This window comes from Saccostrea echinata, unplaced genomic scaffold (genome assembly GCF_033153115.1).
Source record: "Saccostrea echinata isolate AGI-Se365-2 ecotype Australia unplaced genomic scaffold, CSIRO_AGI_Sech_v1 ptg000012l, whole genome shotgun sequence".
NCBI classification, from domain to species: domain Eukaryota; kingdom Metazoa; phylum Mollusca; class Bivalvia; order Ostreida; family Ostreidae; genus Saccostrea; species Saccostrea echinata.
In genome coordinates, this window is record NW_026889761.1 from 17,135,700 (window position 1) to 17,157,145 (window position 21,446).

General features: G+C 34.1%; 1 protein-coding gene across 1 annotated transcript in view; it reads left to right on the forward strand.

Annotated features, from left to right (window-relative positions):
* Window positions 1–21,446, forward strand: part of LOC133185428 (uncharacterized) — a 91,998-nt gene that overhangs the window by 52,284 nt on the left and 18,268 nt on the right. Inside the window, exons 33-39 of the mRNA XM_061320624.1 lie at window positions 155–334; window positions 548–724; window positions 1,039–1,315; window positions 1,634–2,913; window positions 4,443–4,607; window positions 6,842–7,015; window positions 18,216–18,386. Coding sequence (XP_061176608.1) covers window positions 155–334; window positions 548–724; window positions 1,039–1,315; window positions 1,634–2,913; window positions 4,443–4,607; window positions 6,842–7,015; window positions 18,216–18,386 — 2,424 coding nt within the window. The remainder of the gene's footprint in view (window positions 1–154; window positions 335–547; window positions 725–1,038; window positions 1,316–1,633; window positions 2,914–4,442; window positions 4,608–6,841; window positions 7,016–18,215; window positions 18,387–21,446) is intronic.

Sequence of the window (21,446 nt, forward strand, 5' to 3'; positions counted from 1 at the left end):
AGATCTAGGAGTTACTTTAGTATGAACATTCATGAATTTTGCTAAATTAAGAAAAAAAGAGGATACTTTCCAAAAAAATGTAGTGTTTGAAACTATATATGAATATATCCCAGACCACAAGAATGGTCAAAATTTGAGGGATTCATATTTACAGAATGGTAATGTCACATGTATGTCAATGGATTGCCCCTCCTTGGACTGTAAAAATCCAGTCAAGCCCCCAGGGTACTGCTGTGGGGTGTGCCCCCTGGCCTGTACAGTCCGAGGCAGGAACTACAGTGAGGGACAGACATTTGCTGACCCCAGAGACAAGTGTAATGTCTGCACCTGTGCTGTATGTATAATCTGAGTTACTTTTGTAATTATGTAATTTTAGTACAATGGTGAAATGGTAGATAGTTGACATGTAGTTAAGCAATATAAATATTATAGTGACTGTCTGTGCTGATGTTCACTTTAAGAAAACTATTTTGGAGGCATTTTATTTTGCAATGGTTGGACAAAGGCATTTCGAAATGTTTAAGGCAGATGAATTATTTTTGTACAGGATGGTTCCATCACCTGTAAACCAATGGTGTGTCCAGTTCCTCAGTGTAACAACCCGACCATACGACCAGGTCAGTGTTGTCCGTCATGTCAAATGTGTAGTCATGGCAACAGACAGCTACAGAATGGAGAAAGTTACGTCAATCCTAAAAACCCCTGTCAACAGTGTACCTGTCAGGTAAGAGAGAAAGTTACATCAGATATGGTAAAGGAAAAAAAAGAAAAAGTTATATCAGATATGGTAAAGGAAGGAAATACAAAGTTACATAAGATGAAGCCAAAGGAGAAATGGATCTTTGTGAGTACTTAGATTAGTTCAAATTTCCAAAAGAGAGAGAATATTGCAGCATCAGTGCATATGTTAGAACAATTGTTTCAAGAAATTCCTTCAAAATCTGTTGGAACAGTTTGCAGATTGAAGGTGTATTCAATATTACGAACAAGATAATGTTTAAGAATAAATTCCGCTGACTATGTGTTGATTTTGTACAGAATGGTGTAGTGACCTGTACCAGTGTAAGGTGTCCTGTCCTTAACTGTATTGACCCCCTGTATGAGCTTGGTAAATGCTGTCCATCCTGTCCCTCAGACAAATGTATCGTGGAGGGGCGGACCTACAGGTCAGGTGACATCTTCTGTCTGCCCTCTGACCCCTGCCAGGAGTGCCAATGTATAGGGTCAAAGGCCACTTGTGCCAAGAGGGAGTGTCCAGAAACTAGGTGCCGTCATCCTGCATTTTTGGCTGGTAAATGTTGCCCAGAGTGTAAAGGTAAGAATTATACATGTTCAGTCAATCCTTGTTGACTTTCAAGTCACTTCGACATATCCATGGTATTCAAGATATCGTTGTTCGAGATACCAAGAAGTTCAACTGTACATGAACATGTTATGCCATCGCATTATAAAGTTGATATTTCATCTGTCCAGTCAATAAATAATCATAAAATGTAAAAAAGAAAATTTTGTTTAGCTCAGAAAAAATTTGCATATTGAATTTATCAGAAAAAAGATTTCATGAATTTGTGTACCAGTTCCTATAGTTTACGTCTTTTTCATTGCCTACATAAGTAAGTGATTTCTTTTGTAGACTGTAATTACAATGGACTAATATATAAGGACAAAGAACAGTTTGCTAACCCAAGAGATAGATGCCAAACCTGCACTTGTAACCTTGGTAATGTAGTCTGTAAGGCCTCCAACTGCCCAGTCACACAGTGCCAGCACCCTGTCACCAACAGATGTTGTCCTGAGTGTAAAGGATGCTTCTACAAGAGTCGTACTTATCAGAATGGGGAGCGATTCCAGGACAACAGAGACCCCTGCGTGACTTGTACCTGCAGGGATGGGAATGTGACCTGTGTACCCAAGCCCTGTCCCGCAGTGTCATGTAAAAACTCTGTACAGGGGCAATGCTGTGCTGAATGTGTAGATTGTATGTATCAAGGGAGACGACTGAGGAACGAACAGAGATTTAGAGATAACAACAACCCATGTAATGAATGTAGGTGTAGACAGGGAACTGTTACGTGTTCTCCCTTACCCTGCCCTACCACCAGCTGTAGTAACCCCACCCAGGGGAGGTGCTGTCCTGAGTGTAGAAACTGTTTAGTAGATGGCAAGGTCATTCCTAACAACCAGCCTGTTCCTAGTGCCCCAGGCTCCTGTCAACAGTGTATCTGTAGGAACGGAAACGTAGAATGTGGAACCAAGCGCTGTAAGAGTGTTCAGTGTAGTCACCCTGTGCAGCGTGAGTGTTGTAGGGAGTGTTCAGACTGTTTACTCAATGGTAAAGAATATAGAAATGGTGAAATGTTCCCAGATAGCACTGACAGATGTAGGGAGTGTCAATGTGCAAATGGAAATATTCAGTGTAGACAGAAGATTTGTCAGGATATCAGACAGCTATGTAACAGTCCCGCTGTCACTGACTGCTGTCCTAGGTGTCAGGATTGTCAGTATAGGGATCAGTTATATAGAGATGGAGAGAGGTTCCCTGATGTATCAGACTCCTGTAAAGAATGCGCCTGTCAAAAAGGGAATGTCAACTGTGTTCAGAAAACATGTCCGGCTATCACCTGTTCTCATCCAATCAGAGACCAGTGTTGCCCTCGCTGCGGATCTGACTGTTTCTATAACAACAGGATGTTTGCAGACAAACAGACATTCCGTGAAAGTTGTAGGACTTGTGAGTGTGACAGGGGTACTGTGACATGTTCAGATGTCAGTTGTCCCTCCGCTCAGTGTAGCCACCCTGTGTATGATGAATGCTGTAAGAGATGTGACAGGTGCTTGTTTGAGGGGAGAATCTATGGGGACAGACAGAGTTTTCAGGATAGAAATGACCCATGCTCATCATGTGTCTGTCAGGTAACAAAAAATATATATATTTAATGTACTGATATCAATAAGGAACTTAAAAATTCAAAGAAAATCTAGAAATTTTTTATTTTGAGAAAATTGTCAAGGTCATTTTGAAAATTCCTAAGATGAGCAATCTACAGGTAAACTTCGGTATCTCGACAGCGGATATGTTGACAACCTGGGATATGTCGACGTCCTTCCGTGGTCCTGGCAGTATTTACTATATAAATGATTTGCAAAAACTCTGATATGTCGACCTCGGTATGTCGACAACCTGGGTTATCTCGACGTATATATTCACAGTTCCAAGAGCAAAATTTACCTAGTATATGTCAACATCGGCAATTTTCTGCTCTACGAAACCTAACTGTTTGTCAGATAGGGTCGCTCTTCACGCACGGATGACTCCAGGTATCTCGATGTCAAAATTTCACACCCATGTTTTGACTGCATGCTACTTAATTCATTCTGTTGACTGTGTTTGTAGTTGAATCCCAAGCCCCCTCGGTGTCTTTGAGAAGTTGCTTAATGTTCAGCTTGGGTAATATCATTGCTAAATCTACATGATTCTGCGTAAATGTACAGATGGTTATTTATATCAAAACCTAACATAACTTTTAAATTTGAAAAAGGTAACTAAATTACAAAGAATAACAAACACACTGAATAAATCAAACTAAGGAATTAAAAGATATTTTGTAGTTAAAATGTATTCATCAGGAAACAATCCAATTAACAACACGATTGACCAAATCAGCCATAATTCATGCATCTGTAACATCACTACGTTAGTTTAGATACACAAATCTCTTAAAAATAAATTTTAATGTTACAGTACATTCTTCCTGAATGAAATAAGAAAAAAATAATCCCCATTTATTTTTTTTCCGTATATCGGATGTCAACTTTATACAGTTCAAAGTTTTATTTCATATTCTGTTCCGACAAAAAGCCAAGTTACATGCGAATGCTTACCTTTGTGAATTTAGAAAGATTTCAATAAAAACACGTTTTATAAACAAGAGTTTTAAAATAACTTCTTAGATTTTTTAATAAAAATAAAGGGAATTCTGAAATATGTTGAGCTAGTCTATATTGAAGTCATGTACATATAATAAGCTTGTCTGTTTTTCTATGCAGTGAAATCTTGGACTTCAAGTCTCTACTCTATATCTCAACACCTCAGATATCTTGACATTTTCCGATGGTTCCGTCGATGTCAAGATAACAAAATTTACCTGTTTTTGTACATCAGATAAAAAAGAGAATCTTTATGTACAATCTTGTTAATTTCATAAATGTAAGTACAGTGAAGCTTCATTAATCTGGATGTGAATAATCCAGACACTTCAACTACAGGACTTAATATGTGAAAAACAAAATAAACATACCCATCATATAAGGTCTGTTTCAGTAGTCTAGACAATTTGTACGGAAATACAGGTGTCATGATTAACCAGGCTGGATTTCATTTTGCCAGTAATCTTTATACATATACATGAAAATTTATGTTGATATAGACTTTGTATTTGTAGTCTGGCTCAGTGACCTGCAGTAAGAAACCTTGCCCGGATCATAAATGTTCCCATCCAATCACAACCCAGTGCTGCCCAGAGTGTACAGATTGTCTGTATGAAGGGGAGATAATTAGGCATGGAGAGTCAAAACGCAAGGATGAATGTCATGTTTGCACTTGCAGGGTAAGGGTTTATTTCCTCTGAATGTTTGAGTAGCTCTAATCTTTTTTTGTATTTTAGAGTTATTAAAATTGGGAAAAATGCATGTTTTGGGTTTTGAAGCCAGTGTAATTTTGAATGAAGAATTTTCATAGTGAATTTTATGGAAAATTCTACACCTCCCACATTTAATTTTTCACTAAAAATGGTTTAAAAAGTCTGCTGCCTTCATCTATATTTTAGAAAATTGGCTCTAGGAAAGTTTCAGTTTTTCTAAACCTTTGATGTGTTTTTGTAGTAAAGGAGTAGTTCACCTTTGATGGTGACTAAATAAAATAATATGCATATTTTATAGGCTTTCCTTATCCTGACCTATTGAAATTTGCACATCTCTGATTGGTTTTGTAGAAATGGCATGACAGTGATGTCTAAACAGGTCTTCAGAAATGGGATATGATAATTGATTAATCAGTGGACAAACTGAAATATAATTGATTAATTTTTATCTAATTCATATCCATCCCCTGTCTACCCTAATGAGTTTAATTTTATTGGAGAAAGTGACCCATGCAATAAATGGTTGCTACAAGGTTGCATACCAGGAATAATTTTTTTGAGTTGCATCTGTTCAGTAAATTTTTGGTTCAGTTACCGTTTTTTGGTTGTTCCCCCCCCCCCCCCCCCCATCTTTTTAAACTATAAAAATTTCATGATTGAAACTTAATTTTTTTTTACTTAAAATTCACCTTTTAAAACAAGTCTTGACATCTGCAATATTTAGGACTACCATGCTGAATATTAGCTTACAACATGACAACTCTTGTTTGAATTATTATCCTTTCCTTCTGTGACAAGAGTTTTTTCATGGATGAAGTAATCTTCAGTTGTGATGTTTATTAATCACTGTTATTGTGATCTCTCTTTCTTTTTGATGCCATTTTTAGCTCACTTGAGCTGAAAGTTTATTGATCACATTTTGTCTTGCATCCATCTGTCTGTCCATCTGTAAAGTTTTCACATGTTCGATTTCTTTTCAAGAACCACTGGGCCAATCTCAACAATTACCATAAAGCATCTTGGGTGAAGGGGATTCAAATTTCTTCAAATGAAGGGCCATGTCTTCTTTCAAGGGAAATAATTAAGATTTGGTGAAAATTTTCTGTCATCTTTTCAAAATTATTATCCCAGAAAAGTTGGATCTTATGTTAAACCTTCATTACATAGTGTAGATTCAAATTTGTGCAAGTCATGAACCCATGGGAAGGGTTGGGCCACAGTAGAGATTAAAGTTTACATAAGATACACTGTATGTAGGGAAATTTTTAAAAATCTTCTCAAAAAACAACAAAGCCACAATTTGACATACTAATATGGAAGCAGCCTCAGATAGTTTATAGTATCAAGTTTGTTCAAATAATGACCCCCTGTTGTTGGGAGGGATCACAATGGGTTATCCAGGTTTTACTAAAGAATACATACGAAAAATCTTTAAAATTTTCTCAAGAATGGCAAAACCACAATTTGTACTATTCATTTGGAAGCATCCTCAGGAAATGTAGATTCAGGTTTGTTCAAATCTTAACCACAATTTGTACTATTCATTTGGAAGCATCTTCAGGAAATGTAGATTCAGGTTTGTTCAAATCTTGACCACAATTTGTACTATTCATTTGGAAGCATTCTCAGGAAATGTAGATTCAGGTTTGTTCAAATCTTGACCCTCGGGATCACAATGGGTGATCAAAATTTTACAGTAGAATAGAAGATAAACATATAGGAAAAACTTGAAAAATCTACATTTGTCATGATAAACTATGTCTATGTGGAAAAATCTCGGTAGTATAGATTTAAGTTTGTTTAAATCATATGACACCTCTTCCCAGGACCACTTTTATATTAAACTTTTGCAACAAGTGATTTGTGCTTTTTCTTACCAAAGTGCTCAAATAAGCTATGTGGCCCATTACCTTCTTGTTTGTAAATTGATTGGTGAAAATTTAGGTCCTAGCTTTCTCTCTTATATAAGATTTTGCTATTTTAGTGGAATTGTGAAAATTGAGGTCATTTCTTTCTTGAGATAAATTTTGCTATTTTAGTTTGGATTTGTGAAAATTGAGATCATTTCTTTCTCTGCTATTTTAGTTTGGATGATCTGTGGAAATTGAGGTCATTTCTTTCTTTGCTATTTTACCGTTTACCGTTGCTATTTTAGTTTGGATCTGTGAAAATTGAGGTCATTTCTTTCTTTGCTATTTTAGTTTGGATCTGTGGACTGTAGAAGACCTGAATGTCCTACAGATATCTGTTCCAATCCCTACACAGATAGCTGTGGATGTCAAAGGTGTGACAAGTGTACTCATCAAGGAGGCACCTACAATAATGGAGCCACCTTCCCTGACCCACAGGACAAGTGTCGCCAGTGTCAGTGTCTGGTAGGTACCACATAATTTTGTATCCATCACAATTAGGAAGTTCTACTTTCACTTTTCAGAGGGAAATCCAAATTCAAAGTCAAGGTTTATGACTGAAACATTCCCTTTTTTCAAGAGTGATTCAGTTCATTTAAAAATTGCATGTTTTAATTTTTAAGTATCACTCATTAAAAAATGAGATAAAAATTCATAAACTGTATAATCTTTTCACATTTGACTAAGAATTAATCAACTGATGAAATATTGCAAGCTCTACTTTATATTCATCATCTTTACATTAAATTTAATAGTTCTATGGAAGTCTAGGTTTCAACAGAAAGCAGGCTCCATCTTCTTCTTAATCTTTTTTCTTTAAATTAATGGTTGAATAATAAGCCAACCAGTATTTGGGGGAAAAAATAGCCTCAACAAAGTTTAAGGGTGTTGGGTTGGTTCCCAACACAGACTAGTGTAAGACATAGTGCTCAGTATTATATGAGATATGATATCTTTAAGACCTTTAAAATCTAAAATAAAAGCGAAGGTGAGGAAAGGTGTTTTTGAAAGTGCACAATTCCCAGCACAGGTAAGTGCTCAGAGTTATATGCAGATACAAATAATGTAGGTGAAAAATAGATACTCCCTCTCACTGAATATAGGTATATGGTCAGCTGTTCTGATTTGTGTTTAATACCCAGCACAGGTAAGTGCTAGCTCTCAATATCATACCAGCACATTACAAGTGATAGGATCCAAACACTAAATACTTTAAGGAAATTGAAATACAATCAGGCGTTGCAATACATGAACAATTCCCAGCACAGGTAAGTGCTAGTTCTCAATATCATACCAGCACATTACAAGTGATAGGATCCAAACACTGAATACTTTAGGGAAATTGAAATATAATCAGGCATTGCAATACATGAACAATTCCCAGCACAGGTAAGTGCTAGTTCTGGATATCATACCAGCACATTACAAGTGATAGGAAATATACACTTAATACCTTAAGGAAATTAAAATGTCATCAGGTGTTGAGATACAGGGACAATTTCCAGCACAGGTAAGTGCTAGTTCTCAACATTAGTCATAGCAGCATATTACAAGTGATGAGAGCTGAACAATGTATGTGGACAAAAACATAAAAAGGCACACAATTGAGATGACATGAACATGTTCGGGAAGTGGATTTTTTGAAAAGATGATTTGGGATGTTTTATCATATATTGAAAGAATTCTGCTTTACAATTTCTGTTTAGCACATGCATCTGCAACTATATACACAAAATGAAAATCAAATTGAGGAATAAAGAACTGAAAATTAAGATATCGTTAATGTGAAAATGTAGAGATGTTTAATAATTGCCGAATTCAAGTGATAGGAACTGTACAATTCACTTTGTAAAAATTGAAAACAAGAAATTTTGTTATTCTGGTTTATTGATATTCATTTTCTATGCACATGTAAGATTCAGTTGTCAGTGTGCTTACATAGAACATTACAACTAATAGGAAAGGTACACTTGGTCCTCTACTAAACTAGGAAAAAACATCACAAGTGTTGATGACCATGCATTATATTCCTTGAGAAAAAGCATATTAAGTCCCAACATAGGTAAGTGCTAGTTTACAGTATCATTCTAGCACATTACTAGTAATGGGAACTTTACACTGAATACCTTATATAAGCTGTAATCAGAGTAAGAGTTGAGAAACGTATGCAGTTACCAGCACAGGTAAGTGCTAGTTCTCAATAACATACCAGCACATTACAAGTGATGGTTACTATAGACTTAAGGCATTTAAAAACTTAAATAACTTAAATAAATGCAGGAGGTGAGGAAAAGGGCTTTCGAAAGTGTGCAGTTCCCAGCACAGGTAAGTGCTAGTTCTCAATAACATACCAGCACATTACAAGTAATGGGAACTATACACTTAAGGCCTTTAAAAACTTAAATAATGGAACTTAAATAAATGCAGGAGATGAGGAAAGGGGCTTTTGAAAGTGTGCAGTTCCCAGCACAGGTAAGTGCTAGTTCTCAATAACATACCAGCACATTACAAGTGATAGGAACTATACACTTAAGGCCTTTAAAAACTTAAATAATGGAACTTAAATAAATGCAGGAGATGAGGAAAAGGGCTTTTGAAAGTGTGCAGTTCCCAGCACAGGTAAGTGCTAGTTCTCAATAACATACCAGCACATTACAAGTGATGGGTACTATACACTTATGGCATTTAAAAACATAAATAAATGCAGGAGATGAGGAAAAGGGCTTTTGAAAGTGTGCAGTTCCCAGCACAGGTAAGTGCTAGTTCTCAATAACATACCAGCACATTACAAGTGATAGGAACTATACACTTAAGGCCTCTAAAAACTTAAATAATGGAACTTAAATAAATGCAGGAGATGAGGAAAAGGGCTTTTGAAAGTGTGCAGTTCCCAGCACAGGTAAGTGCTAGTTCTCAATAACATACCAGCACATTACAAGTGATGGGTACTATACACTTATGGCATTTAAAAACATAAATAAATGCAGGAGATGAGGAAAAGGGCTTTTGAAAGTGTGCAGTTCCCAGCACAGGTAAGTGCTAGTTCTCAATAACATACCAGCACATTACAAGTGATGGGTACTGTACACTTAAGGCATTTAAAAACTTAAATAACTTAAATAAATGCAGGAGATGAGGAAAAGGGCTTTTGAAAGTGTGCAGTTCCCAGCAAAGTTAAGTGCTAGTTCTCAATAACATACCAGCACATTACAAGTGATGGGACTTGTACACTTTAATGGGAAAAGAAATTTATTTACTGTGGCAACTACACATAAAACCTGAGGATACCATGGCTTCAAAAGTCTTAAATCCAACTTAACCTAGTAGATGATATCTTCCTCCCATATATATAATATTATGGCATTATAATATAATTTTGACAAAACAATGCATTGTTTCCAGCACATAAAAATGCTAGTTGTTGAGATACACAAACATATTACATGTGATGGAGACAAGACAGTGTTCAATTTTTTGGTGAACAACCCTGATTTCATAATAAACATATTTCAAATATAACTCTTAGTAATCTTACACCAATAACAAATCCAAGCTCAAATTGTTAAGTTCAAAAGATAACCACTGCATAACAGATAGTCCAAATTTGTAATTGTATATTCATGCTACATATCATTGAAATTAAAAGAAAGTAGCAAAAATTAGCTATTATTATTCATCTAAGGAGGCTAGGATATTATAGGGTTTAAATCAGCACATATCACATGTAATGAGGACAACACACACCATGGTTAATGGTTAATAAATTAATGAAGGAACATGTTCTGAGAACGTTTGAAAGTGACAAACTGAGGAGAAAAATTGAAGCAGATTAAAAGAAGTACTGAGTGTACTAAGTATTGATATAAAAGATGTTAAACTTTCCAAAGTTCCCAGCACAGGTAAGTGCTAGTTCCAGATGCACACTAACACATTACAAGTGTTGGGGGCTTATAGAATAATAATTATAGTCTTAGAATTTGATTTTGTTAACGAGGTTGGATCCTGATATTTAAAGTCTTAAACTTTTTTGTCAGGTATATTTTTAGTTTCTACACACATAGCTTAATTAAAAATCAAAACAAAAAATGGGGGTCAATATGCTTCTTTCGGCGCTACAATACATTTAATTTGATCTTTTTGCACTGATATTTGTGTCTTAATCAAAAATCACATCTTCGACGTTTTCCCTCCAAAGTTTTTATCCAAATAAATCATGGGACAAAATAAACTATTAGTCTATTTAAAAAAAGACACATTAAAATTGTGACAAAGAAAAAGTTTCAAATTGCTTCGCATAATGAATTTTTTGACCTTTCTGCACTCACAAAATGTGATTTTTCTGGCATTAAAAATTTAAAAAGCAAGAAAATTATTTTAAAGTCTTAAACTTTTGCTGAATTTAAGCAGATTGATTAAAGTTATCTTATATATTCAGGAAAGAAAAACAAAAGTGGGGGTCTATGATCTAAATTTTTAGATATTACTAAAAAAAAAGTGTTAATTTTATGTTAAAATTGGCTCAATTTTTTCCTGGACTTTCAGAATATATTTACTATATTTGTCACAATATAATGAAAGAATTCATAAAAAATAATTTATTAGATATTTCAGAGCCAGTATAAAACATTTCACTGCAAAAAACAGCTCTATGTGCAACCAGCATGGAAAAATAGTAATCTAAACTTAACAGTACTGTATATATTTCAAAAGGGAAAAATTGATCATTTTCTTCTAAAAAAACCTTCCGCCACAAAATATAGTTCCTGGCTTAATCCTATTTTAATGGCATTTCATCGCGGTTTTTTCATTGGATATAGTTTAATTTGCATTGTAGAATCCAGATTCAATGTTAGAACATAAAAATGATGCAGAATTTTAGAAATAAAGGTCCTGACCAAAATCTGCTCAAAAGCTCAGGATCGAACGTCCTTAATGAATAAGGAAAAACAAATTAGAAAGAAGAATGTCAATGATGGTAGATCTGCAGTTCTCTACACAGGTAAAAACTAGTAGTGACATCATTACTAGCATTTCACCTGTGATGGAATCACACACCTGTTTCTCCTGTTAACACAATGTCATTATCAGAGATCCCAAAATGGGACAAAGCATTGATGCTGTCTCTCTCAGATGTTATTCACAAGCTTATAGTAAGACCTAAGGTATAGCTATTGGTAATTCAAATAGATGGGTTGGATTTTTCTGAGCATACCATAGATATTTGCCATTGTGTTGATTTGTTTATAAGACTTGTTTTTCCAAAGATTCACCTAATATAATTTGCTATTGACCCTGTTGGAACATTTTTTGCTTGTAAAATTTGCCATTTTTTACCTTTACAATCTTATATGTTGACACACATAAAAGTTTTAACCTTGACATTTCCTTTGACCTTGTCCTCACTTTTCTCAAATTTGTTTAGCTATGTTTCAAAGAAAACTATTCAAATATTATATTAAACCAGGCTTGTACATCAAACTTCATACACATATACAGATTATAGTATTACATGAGTGCATCCATTATCTGTAGATATTTCCAATGCTTACAATTACCATTTGATTTTTTTTCTCAAGTGTACTTTTTTTAGCCATGATAAGTGCTAATTCTCAATACTCGGTACATATAGGTGATGAGATGCACTAAATCAATTAAGGAAAGTGAAACTAACTACACTAAATCAATTAAGGAAAGTGAAACTAACGTTAAAAAAACAGGTGTTTTTAAAAGGACACAATTCCCAGCACAGGTAAGTGCTAGCTTTCAATATCATACCAGCACATTACCAGTGATGGGAAACATGTTCTTGATACCTTTAGAAAACTGAATTTAAGCAGGTATTCTCTGAGAATGTGTAGTATTCAGAAAACATGTCAATTCCTAATGTTAGTTATTAATATCAACCCAGCACATTACAAGTGACATGAACCATACACTTAAATACTTTAAGGAAACTGAGTTCTAACGAGATTTTGGTGAATGTACAATTTCCTGTATATAGGTAAATGCTAGTTCTTGATATATCACCACAGATGGGAACTACACCCTGAATAAGTTTAGTAAAATGAAATCTAAGCAATATGGTGAGGAATATGTACAATTCACAGCACACATAAGTGCTGAGTCTCAATATCACATCTATGACACAGGACAAGACATCGGAATTTAACACTAACGTTTGGGAAAATTAAATCTGTAAGAATTTGTTGAGACATGTATAATTCCCAGCACAGGTAAGTGCTAGTTAACAATAATCATACCAGCACATTACAAGTGATAGGAATTGAACACTTTTATCCTATAATAAAATGAAATCTAAACCGGTGTTGAGAAGGGTGTTTTTCAAAATGTGCAATTCCCAGCATAGGTAAGTGCTAGTTCTTAATATCATACGAGCTCATTAGAAGTGATTGCAACTATACAGTAAATTCCTATAAAAACTAAATTATAAGCAGGAGGTCAGAAAAGGTGTTTTTGAAAGTGTGCAGTTAAATTCTCAGCACAGGTAAGTGCTAGTTCTCAATAACATACCAGCACATTACAAGTGATGGGAACTATACCTTAATATCTTAAAGAACTAAAAGATAAGCAGGTGTTGAGGAAGGAAGTTCAGGAAAGTGTTCAATATTCAGTACATAACTTAGCTTTCAAAATACATACAGATGCATAACAGGAGGTGGAAACTTTACCCCAATATACTTTTCAGAAAATTATTTATAGGCTAAATAGGTGTTGAAGAAAGGTGCGTAATTACCAGCACAGGTAAGTGCTAGTTCTCAATATCATACTAGCATATTAAAAGTGATGGGAACTACACACTTAATATCTTATTAGCAATTAAATGCTAAGCTAATGTTGAGAAATGGTGTTTCGAAAGTGTGCAATTCCCAGCACAGGTAAGTGCTAGTTCTCGGTAACATACCAGCAAATTACAAGTATTGGGAACTATTCACTTAAGGCATTAAAAAAGCCAAAATGAAAATTGGAGATAAGAGGTGCTTTTAAAGTGTGCAATTCCCAGCACAGGTAAGTGCTAGTTCACCTTATCATACCAGCACATTACAAGTCATGGGAGCTACACACTTAAAACCTCTAAAAAAAAAAAAATAAAAATCAAAGCAGGAGGTGTGGAGAGATGCTTTTGAAAGTGTGCAGTTGCCAGCACAGGAAAGTGCTAGTTCTCAAAAACATACCAGCACATTTAAAAGTATTGGGAAATATACATTTAAGATCTTTAATTAACTAAAATAAAAGCTTAAGATGAGGAAGATGCTATTGAAAGTATGCAATTCCAAGCACAGGTAAGTGCTAGTTGACAATATTATACTGGCACATTACAAGTGATGGGATCTACACACTTAAAACCTTAAAAAGCTAAAATTATAAAGGCAGGAGTTGAAGAAAGGTGTACAATTCCCAGCACAGGTAAATGCTAGTTCTCAATAACATACCAGCACATTATATTAATGGGAACTATACACTCAAGACCTTTAAAATGTGGAATAAAAGCAGGAGTTGTGGAAAGGTGCTTTTGAAAGTGTGCAGTTCCCAGCACAGGTAAGTGCTAGTTCTCAATAACATACCAGCACATTACAAGTAATGGGAACTATACACTCAAGACCTTTAAAATGTGGAATAAAAGCAGGAGTTGTGGAATGGTGCTTTTGAAAGTGTGCAGTTCCCAGCACAGGTAAATGCTAGTTCTCAATAACATTCCAGCACATTATATTAATGGGAACTATACACTCAAGACCTTTAAAATGTGGAATAAAAGCAGGAGTTGTGGAGAAGTGCTTTTGAAAGTGTGCAGTTCCCAGCACAGGTAAGTGCTAGTTCTCAATAACATACCAGCACATTACAAGTAATGGGAACTATACACTCAAGACCTTTAAAATGTGGAATAAAAGCAGGAGTTGTGGAAAGGTGCTTTTGAAAGTGTGCAGTTCCAAGCACAGATAAGTGCTAGTTCTCAATAACATACCAGCACATTACAAGTAATGGGAACTATACACTCAAGACCTTTAAAATGTGGAATAAAAGCAGGAGTTGTGGAAAGGTGCTTTTGAAAGTGTGCAGTTCCCAGCACAGGTAAGTGCTAGTTCTCAATAACATACCAGCACATTACAAGTAATGGGAACTATACACTCAAGACCTTTAAAATGTGGAATAAAAGCAGGAGTTGTGGAATGGTGCTTTTGAAAGTGTGCAGTTCCCAGCACAGATAAGTGCTAGTTCTCAATAACATACCAGCACATTACAAGTAATGGGAACTATACACTCAAGACCTTTAAAATGTGGAATAAAAGCAGGAGTTGTGGAAAAGTGCTTTTGAAAGTGTGCAGTTCCCAGCACAGGCAAGTGCTAGTTCTCAATAACATACCAGCACATTACAAGTAATGGGAACTATACACTCAAGACCTTTAAAATGTGGAATAAAAGCAGGAGTTGTGGAAAAGTGCTTTTGAAAGTGTGCAGTTCCAAGCACAGATAAGTGCTAGTTCTCAATAACATACCAGCACATTACAAGTAATGGGAACTATACACTCAAGACCTTTAAAATGTGGAATAAAAGCAGGAGTTGTGGAAAAGTGCTTTTGAAAGTGTGCAGTTCCCAGCACAGGTAAGTGCTTGTTCTCAATAACATACCAGCACATTACAAGTAATGGGAACTATACACTCAAGACCTTTAAAATGTGGAATAAAAGCAGGAGTTGTGGAAAGGTGCTTTTGAAAGTGTGCAGTTCCCAGCACAGGTAAGTGCTTGTTCTCAATAACATACCAGCACATTACAAGTAATGGGAACTATACACTCAAGACCTTTAAAATGTGGAATAAAAGCAGGAGTTGTGGAATGGTGCTTTTGAAAGTGTGCAGTTCCCAGCACAGGTAAGTGCTAATTCTCAATAACATACCAGCAGATTACAAGTATTGGGAACTATACACTCAGGCATTTAAAAATAGGAGATGGGAACTATACATTTAAGGCATTACAAAACTAAAATAAAAATAGGAGATGAGAGATGCTTTAGTGATAGGAATTATACACTTTAAACCTTTAGAAAAACAAAATCAACCCAGGAGTTGAAGAAGATGCTTTAGAAAGTGTGCAGTTCCCAGCACAGGTAAGTGCTAGTTCTCAATAACATACCAGCACATTACAAGTGATAGGAACTATACGCTTAAAACCTTTAGAAAAACAAAATCAACACAGGAGTTGTGGAAAGGTGCTTTTGAAAGTGTGCAATTCCCAGCACAGGTAAGTGCTAGTTCTCGATATCATACCAGAACATTAGAAGTGATGGGAACTATACACTTAATATCTTTAGGAAACTAAATGCTAAGGAGCTGGTGTTAAGAAATGGTGTTTTGAAAGTGTGCAGTTACCAGCACAGGTAAGTGCTAGTTCACATTATCATACCAGCAGATTAGAAGTGATGGGAACTATACACTTAAAACCTTAAGAAACTGGAATAAAAGCAGAAGATGAGAGAGGTGCTTTTGAAAGTGTGCAGTTCCCAGCAGAGGTAAGTGCTAGTTCACATTAGGGCTGGGACGATAAATCGAGATATGGATCCTATGTGAGGATGATATGCATATTGATACGTATGAAGAAAGCAATATCGCCCAAAAAAATCTGACTTATGTTTTTCTTTGTTTACTTAACATTTTGGGTTTAATATATAAAATAAATAAGCTTAATATAAATATGAAATACTTTAAAATAATTAACACCCCTTGTGAAAAATTATTTAGTTTTACAACAGATATACAACTTCTTTGAATAAATCATTCTTATTTGTGAAGAAATGTTTTGTTCATTTCAATACAAAAAGAATTATTAACAATTAAACATGTCGTTATACATAACGTATCGTGGCTTAATTATCGTGATACATATCGATATAGAAAAAGTAGTATCATCCCAGCCCTAGTTCATATTATCATACCAGTGCATTACAAGTGTTGGGATCTATACACTTTAGACCTTAATAACTAAAATAAAAGCATATGTGGAAAGGTGCTTTTGAAGGTGTGCAGTTCCCAGCACAGGTAAGTGCTAATTCACATTATTATACCAGCACATTACCAGTGATAGGAACTATACACTTAATATCTTAAAGAAACTAAAAGATAAGCAGGTGTTGAGACATGAAGTTCAGGAAAATGTTCAATATCCTGTACAGAAATGTATAACTTAGTTTTCAAGAAACAGACAAATGCATAACAGGTGATGGAAACTACCCTGTATACTTTTCAGAAAATTATTTCTAGGCTAAATAGGTGTTGAAAAAAGGTGTTTTGATAGTATGCAGTTCCCGGCACAGGTAAGTGCTAGTTCTCAGTAACATACAAGCACATTACAACTAATGGGAACTATACACTTAAGACCCTAAAATGTGAAATAAAAGCAGGAGATGAGGAAAGGTGCAGTTCCCAGCACAGGTAAGTGCTAGTTCTCATTAAGCATACCAGCACATTACAAGTGATGGGAACTGAACACTTCAAACCTATAGGAAAACAAAATCTAAGCAGTTGCTGAGAAAAGGTGCTTTTGAAAGTGTGCAATTCCCAGCACAGGTAAGTGCTAGTTCTCGGTGTCATACCAACACATTGCAAGTGATAGTAACTATACATTTAAGGCCTTTAAAAACTAAAGTAAGAGCAGGAGATGAGGAAAGATGCTTTTGAAAGTGTGCAGTTCCCAGCACAGGTAAGTGCTAGTTCAAATTATCATACCAGCACATTACAAGTGATAGGAACTATATATACACTTAATATCTATTGGAGGTAGAACTATATAAGCAAGTGTTGAAATCTTTTTTTTTGAAAGTGAGTAATTCCCACCACAGATAAGTGCTAATTTGCAATATCAAACCAGCACATTACAAGTGATAGGAACTATACACTTAATACAATAAAAACCTTTTGGTATCCTGAATTCTATCCAAGTGTTGTACAATCATGATGGAAACTTTAAAAGTTATATTTATGAAACTGATATTTAAGCAAATATTAAGAAACTTGCAGTTATAAGCACAGGTATGTGCTAGTCTAGATCTTATAAGCAAACCAGCGCATTTTGGTTGATGACAATTGAATGCCATTGAGGTGCAAGTCCCTGAGATAGAAATCAAATGAATATATTACACTTAAGGCTAATGGGGAAAAACTGGAGACAAAACCTTAGACATTGGTGTATTTATATGACCGATTCCCACCACAGGTAAGTGCTAGTTACCATTGTCATCAACACTTAGTACATTACAAATGGTGGGGAATGTCCACATAATCTCTTAGTAAAATAGATAATCAGCAATAAGGAGAACCATGGGTGTATTTATAGGTGTGTGATTCCCAGCACAGGTAAGTGCTAGTTTCCTGTGTCACACTAGCACATTACAAGTGACGGGATTTGAACACCAGATCTATTCCTACAATTTAGACAGAAACATATACCCTTACAAGCTAGATTGTTGCACATTATAATTAAATGAACCAACCAATAGAGCATATTTATGTAAGCATTTTATCAATCTAGCTTTCTGAGTATATGTGAAATATGGTGAATTACAATGGAAGTTGAGTTTCAATTTAGTTCAGAGCTGTATTGGAGTCAGTGTAAAGTTATATCAAATTGCGTAAACTTTGTTTTCATTCTTTACAGGATGGTACCGTGCTGTGCCCTAAGATTCCCTGTCGTGAACAGTGTACCCACCCCTCAGCATCAGACGGATGCTGTCCTATTTGTAACGACTGCATGTACGAGAATACTATACAGAGGCATGGCGAATTGTTTACACCTCAGTCAGACCCCTGTCAGAGGTGCCAATGTAGAGTAAGTGGGTCCTACACATTTTGGGGTTTGTGAAATGGGGGAGTGGGTGGGGGGGACAATGCACTCTTTATCATCTACCAGCACTTTATTGTTTAATGACAGTTTTATTTTTCAGTGACTGAAATTGTAACTTTTCTACAGATCTAGGTTATCCCTTAATTAAATTCAAAATGTCAGGGCTCTATCATTGGAATATATATTGTTATTTCAATATAATGATCACCATGAATTTTGCTAGTATAATATAAAAATTCTTAGGTTATTTGAGTTTCCTTTTCAAGATTACAGTTTTAAAAACAAATTCATGTAGAATACCTTAATTTTTATTATTAAAGAAGAAACATCAGTGATATTTAATTATACCTATTACAATCATATAAACACTTTCATTGAACCAATTATTTCACTAAACACACATATTTAACCAAATCATTTAACTAAACCACAAATCATTGAATTCAATAAAACAGCATTCTGCTAAAATCCCTCAATTTATCACCAAAAATTTTATCAAAATTAAATAATAGTGCTCAACTACCATTTTTTCTTCTTTTTTATGTAGAACAGACAATATAATTAAGGGAATCAGATATTCTCCTCACAGTACCTTTAATAAGTAATAAGATTATTATAGTTTAATGTGAATAGGTTTTTTTTTTTAAATTAAAAAAAAAACATGAAAATATTTTTTAAAAAATTGTGTGTAATGTTAAAGATGAACTTTAACAGTTTTAGCAGTATACTTTTAAATTGTGAATATTCAGATAATTAAATTGTTACCTTTTCTGGTCGTCTTCTTGGGCACAAATGACAAGTTACTCATTCACAAGGAGCTCATTCTGGACTGCTCAAAATTATCTCCTCAATTTGAAACAAGTCATTCTATTGGCCTCCTGCTGTCACATGACAAATTTCCTAATTAATTCTCCAATCAAATTCTTTTGTTTAATGATGAGCAGTTAGGTCCCCTTGCTGTTTTAGTGAAGCCTGTGTTTCAGGGGGCAATTAATTGTTGTGAAAACAAGTGGGGTTTTGAAGGGTTTGTTTTAGGGAGCTAGGTGTCAATGATGGTGTTTTAACAGTCAACAAAGTCCACACTTGGTAGATGAGAGCTGTCTTGTCAAAACACCTGAGTGTACTGTTAATTAGTGGTTTACCTTGATTACCTGTAATTTTACTGAGATGAAAAGGACAATGGGAAGTGAAACAGTGATGTGTTTCTTGAATGAGATGAACTAAAGATTAAAGCCAAACTTTAATTCACATTTGAAAAGTTTCCTTGATTAAATTTTAAATCTAATGAATTAACAGTTTAATAAAACATGAACAAACAACTGAACATTACAAACATTTAAATCAAAATTAAATCAAATTTTAAATTTCACTTTCCACAAAAGGTAAATTCTGACATCATAGTATTTTCAGGTTTAGAAAATAAGTGACTGACTTAGTATGAATTCGGATACATATTTGAAAATTTAATTGTGTCTTAATATCTAATTTTAAGGAAGTTTTAATGAGAAAGTTACTGAAAAAACATCAATGAAAAGTATATACTAGGAAAATAAATCTTCTCATACATATTATATTATTTATTGAAAATGATTCAATCAAATTTAGAATCTATATTCTCTAGATCTGATTCAGTCAAATTTAGAAGATACATATATATATATATATATATATATATATATATATATATATATCAGGGACCTATATACTAACGGGATAGGCAACTCCTTCAGCGCCATGTTTATTTACCCAAAACGGCACACACAACACTGCAAGTTTTCAAACTACTTTTTTCTCCAGTAAAAAGCTTGTTTTCTGATTAATGTAATCTGTTCTTTTTGTGTATCGATTTTAAAGCACATATTATAAAATAATTTAGATATTAAGTAAACAACCATTAAAATCGACGATTTCTCGGAAATACGGCCGATCAGGGGCACACACTGATTTTTAAATAAACGTAATTACTTCTAAGATGAGGAATAAAAACGGTGCTTATAACAAATCTTGCATAATTTTTTGATAGATAAATTAAGATTTTATTCTGAAATATTTGATAGCAAAATAGATATATTTAATTAAAATTGACTTACGAAATCCCGCAACTTACGAGGTATCGCGAGACTTGCGAGAGTTGCCTATCCCGTTAGTATATAGGTCCCTGTATACATATATATATATATATATATATATATATATATATATATATATATATATATATATATATATATATATATATATATATATATATATATACTAGGAAAGTTAATCTTCTCATACATATATTATTTATTGAAAATGATTCAATCAAATTTAGAATCTATATTCTCTAGATCTGATAAGTGTTAACAGTACATATTACAATTAAAATGTTGCCAAAGCAATATTAACTGATGCCCCACTGTTAATCTGTCTGTAAAGTCTCCAATTTTAACCATCAATCTGATTTTCCACTCATTGTATTTAAGGAAAAAAAAAAAAAAAACTTAAATTTTGCTGTTTAATCTCATCTTCTCATGTAAATTTTTTTTAGGGGGGAGAGGTTTTGTTTTTTTAAAAATGTTAATCTTAAATTTCTGAATTGAATCCTTGAATTATTAATAAATTACTTTGGCCAAGAAGTTAATGATATTATTTGTATAGTATAATAATATTTTTAAACTATAACAATTTTTAATGTGACCTTTCTAGGTCCTGGACTTTTAATTTACAGGGGACTGTTTTATTATTAAAAAAAAAAAAAAAACTACTTCGAACTAAGTTAACAATTTTAGCTGTCTCTAAATTTAATCTTTCCTTCCATATAGTTTTGATTAAAGTTGCTTTCAAAGAATATTTTTTCAAATTTTAATAAAATTCGACTATATATATCATTTTTTTTTTTCAGATTAATGTAAAGGAAGAAATAATTAATTAAAAAAAATTGTCTTAGTCTTTTTGTACTTTCAGTTCTTTTGTAAAATGGGTTCCTGTCTCCAGAAGCTTTTTAACATTAAATCAGGAGGAATGAAGTTAAAATAGCAGAATTAAAGAATGCTCTTTGAACCC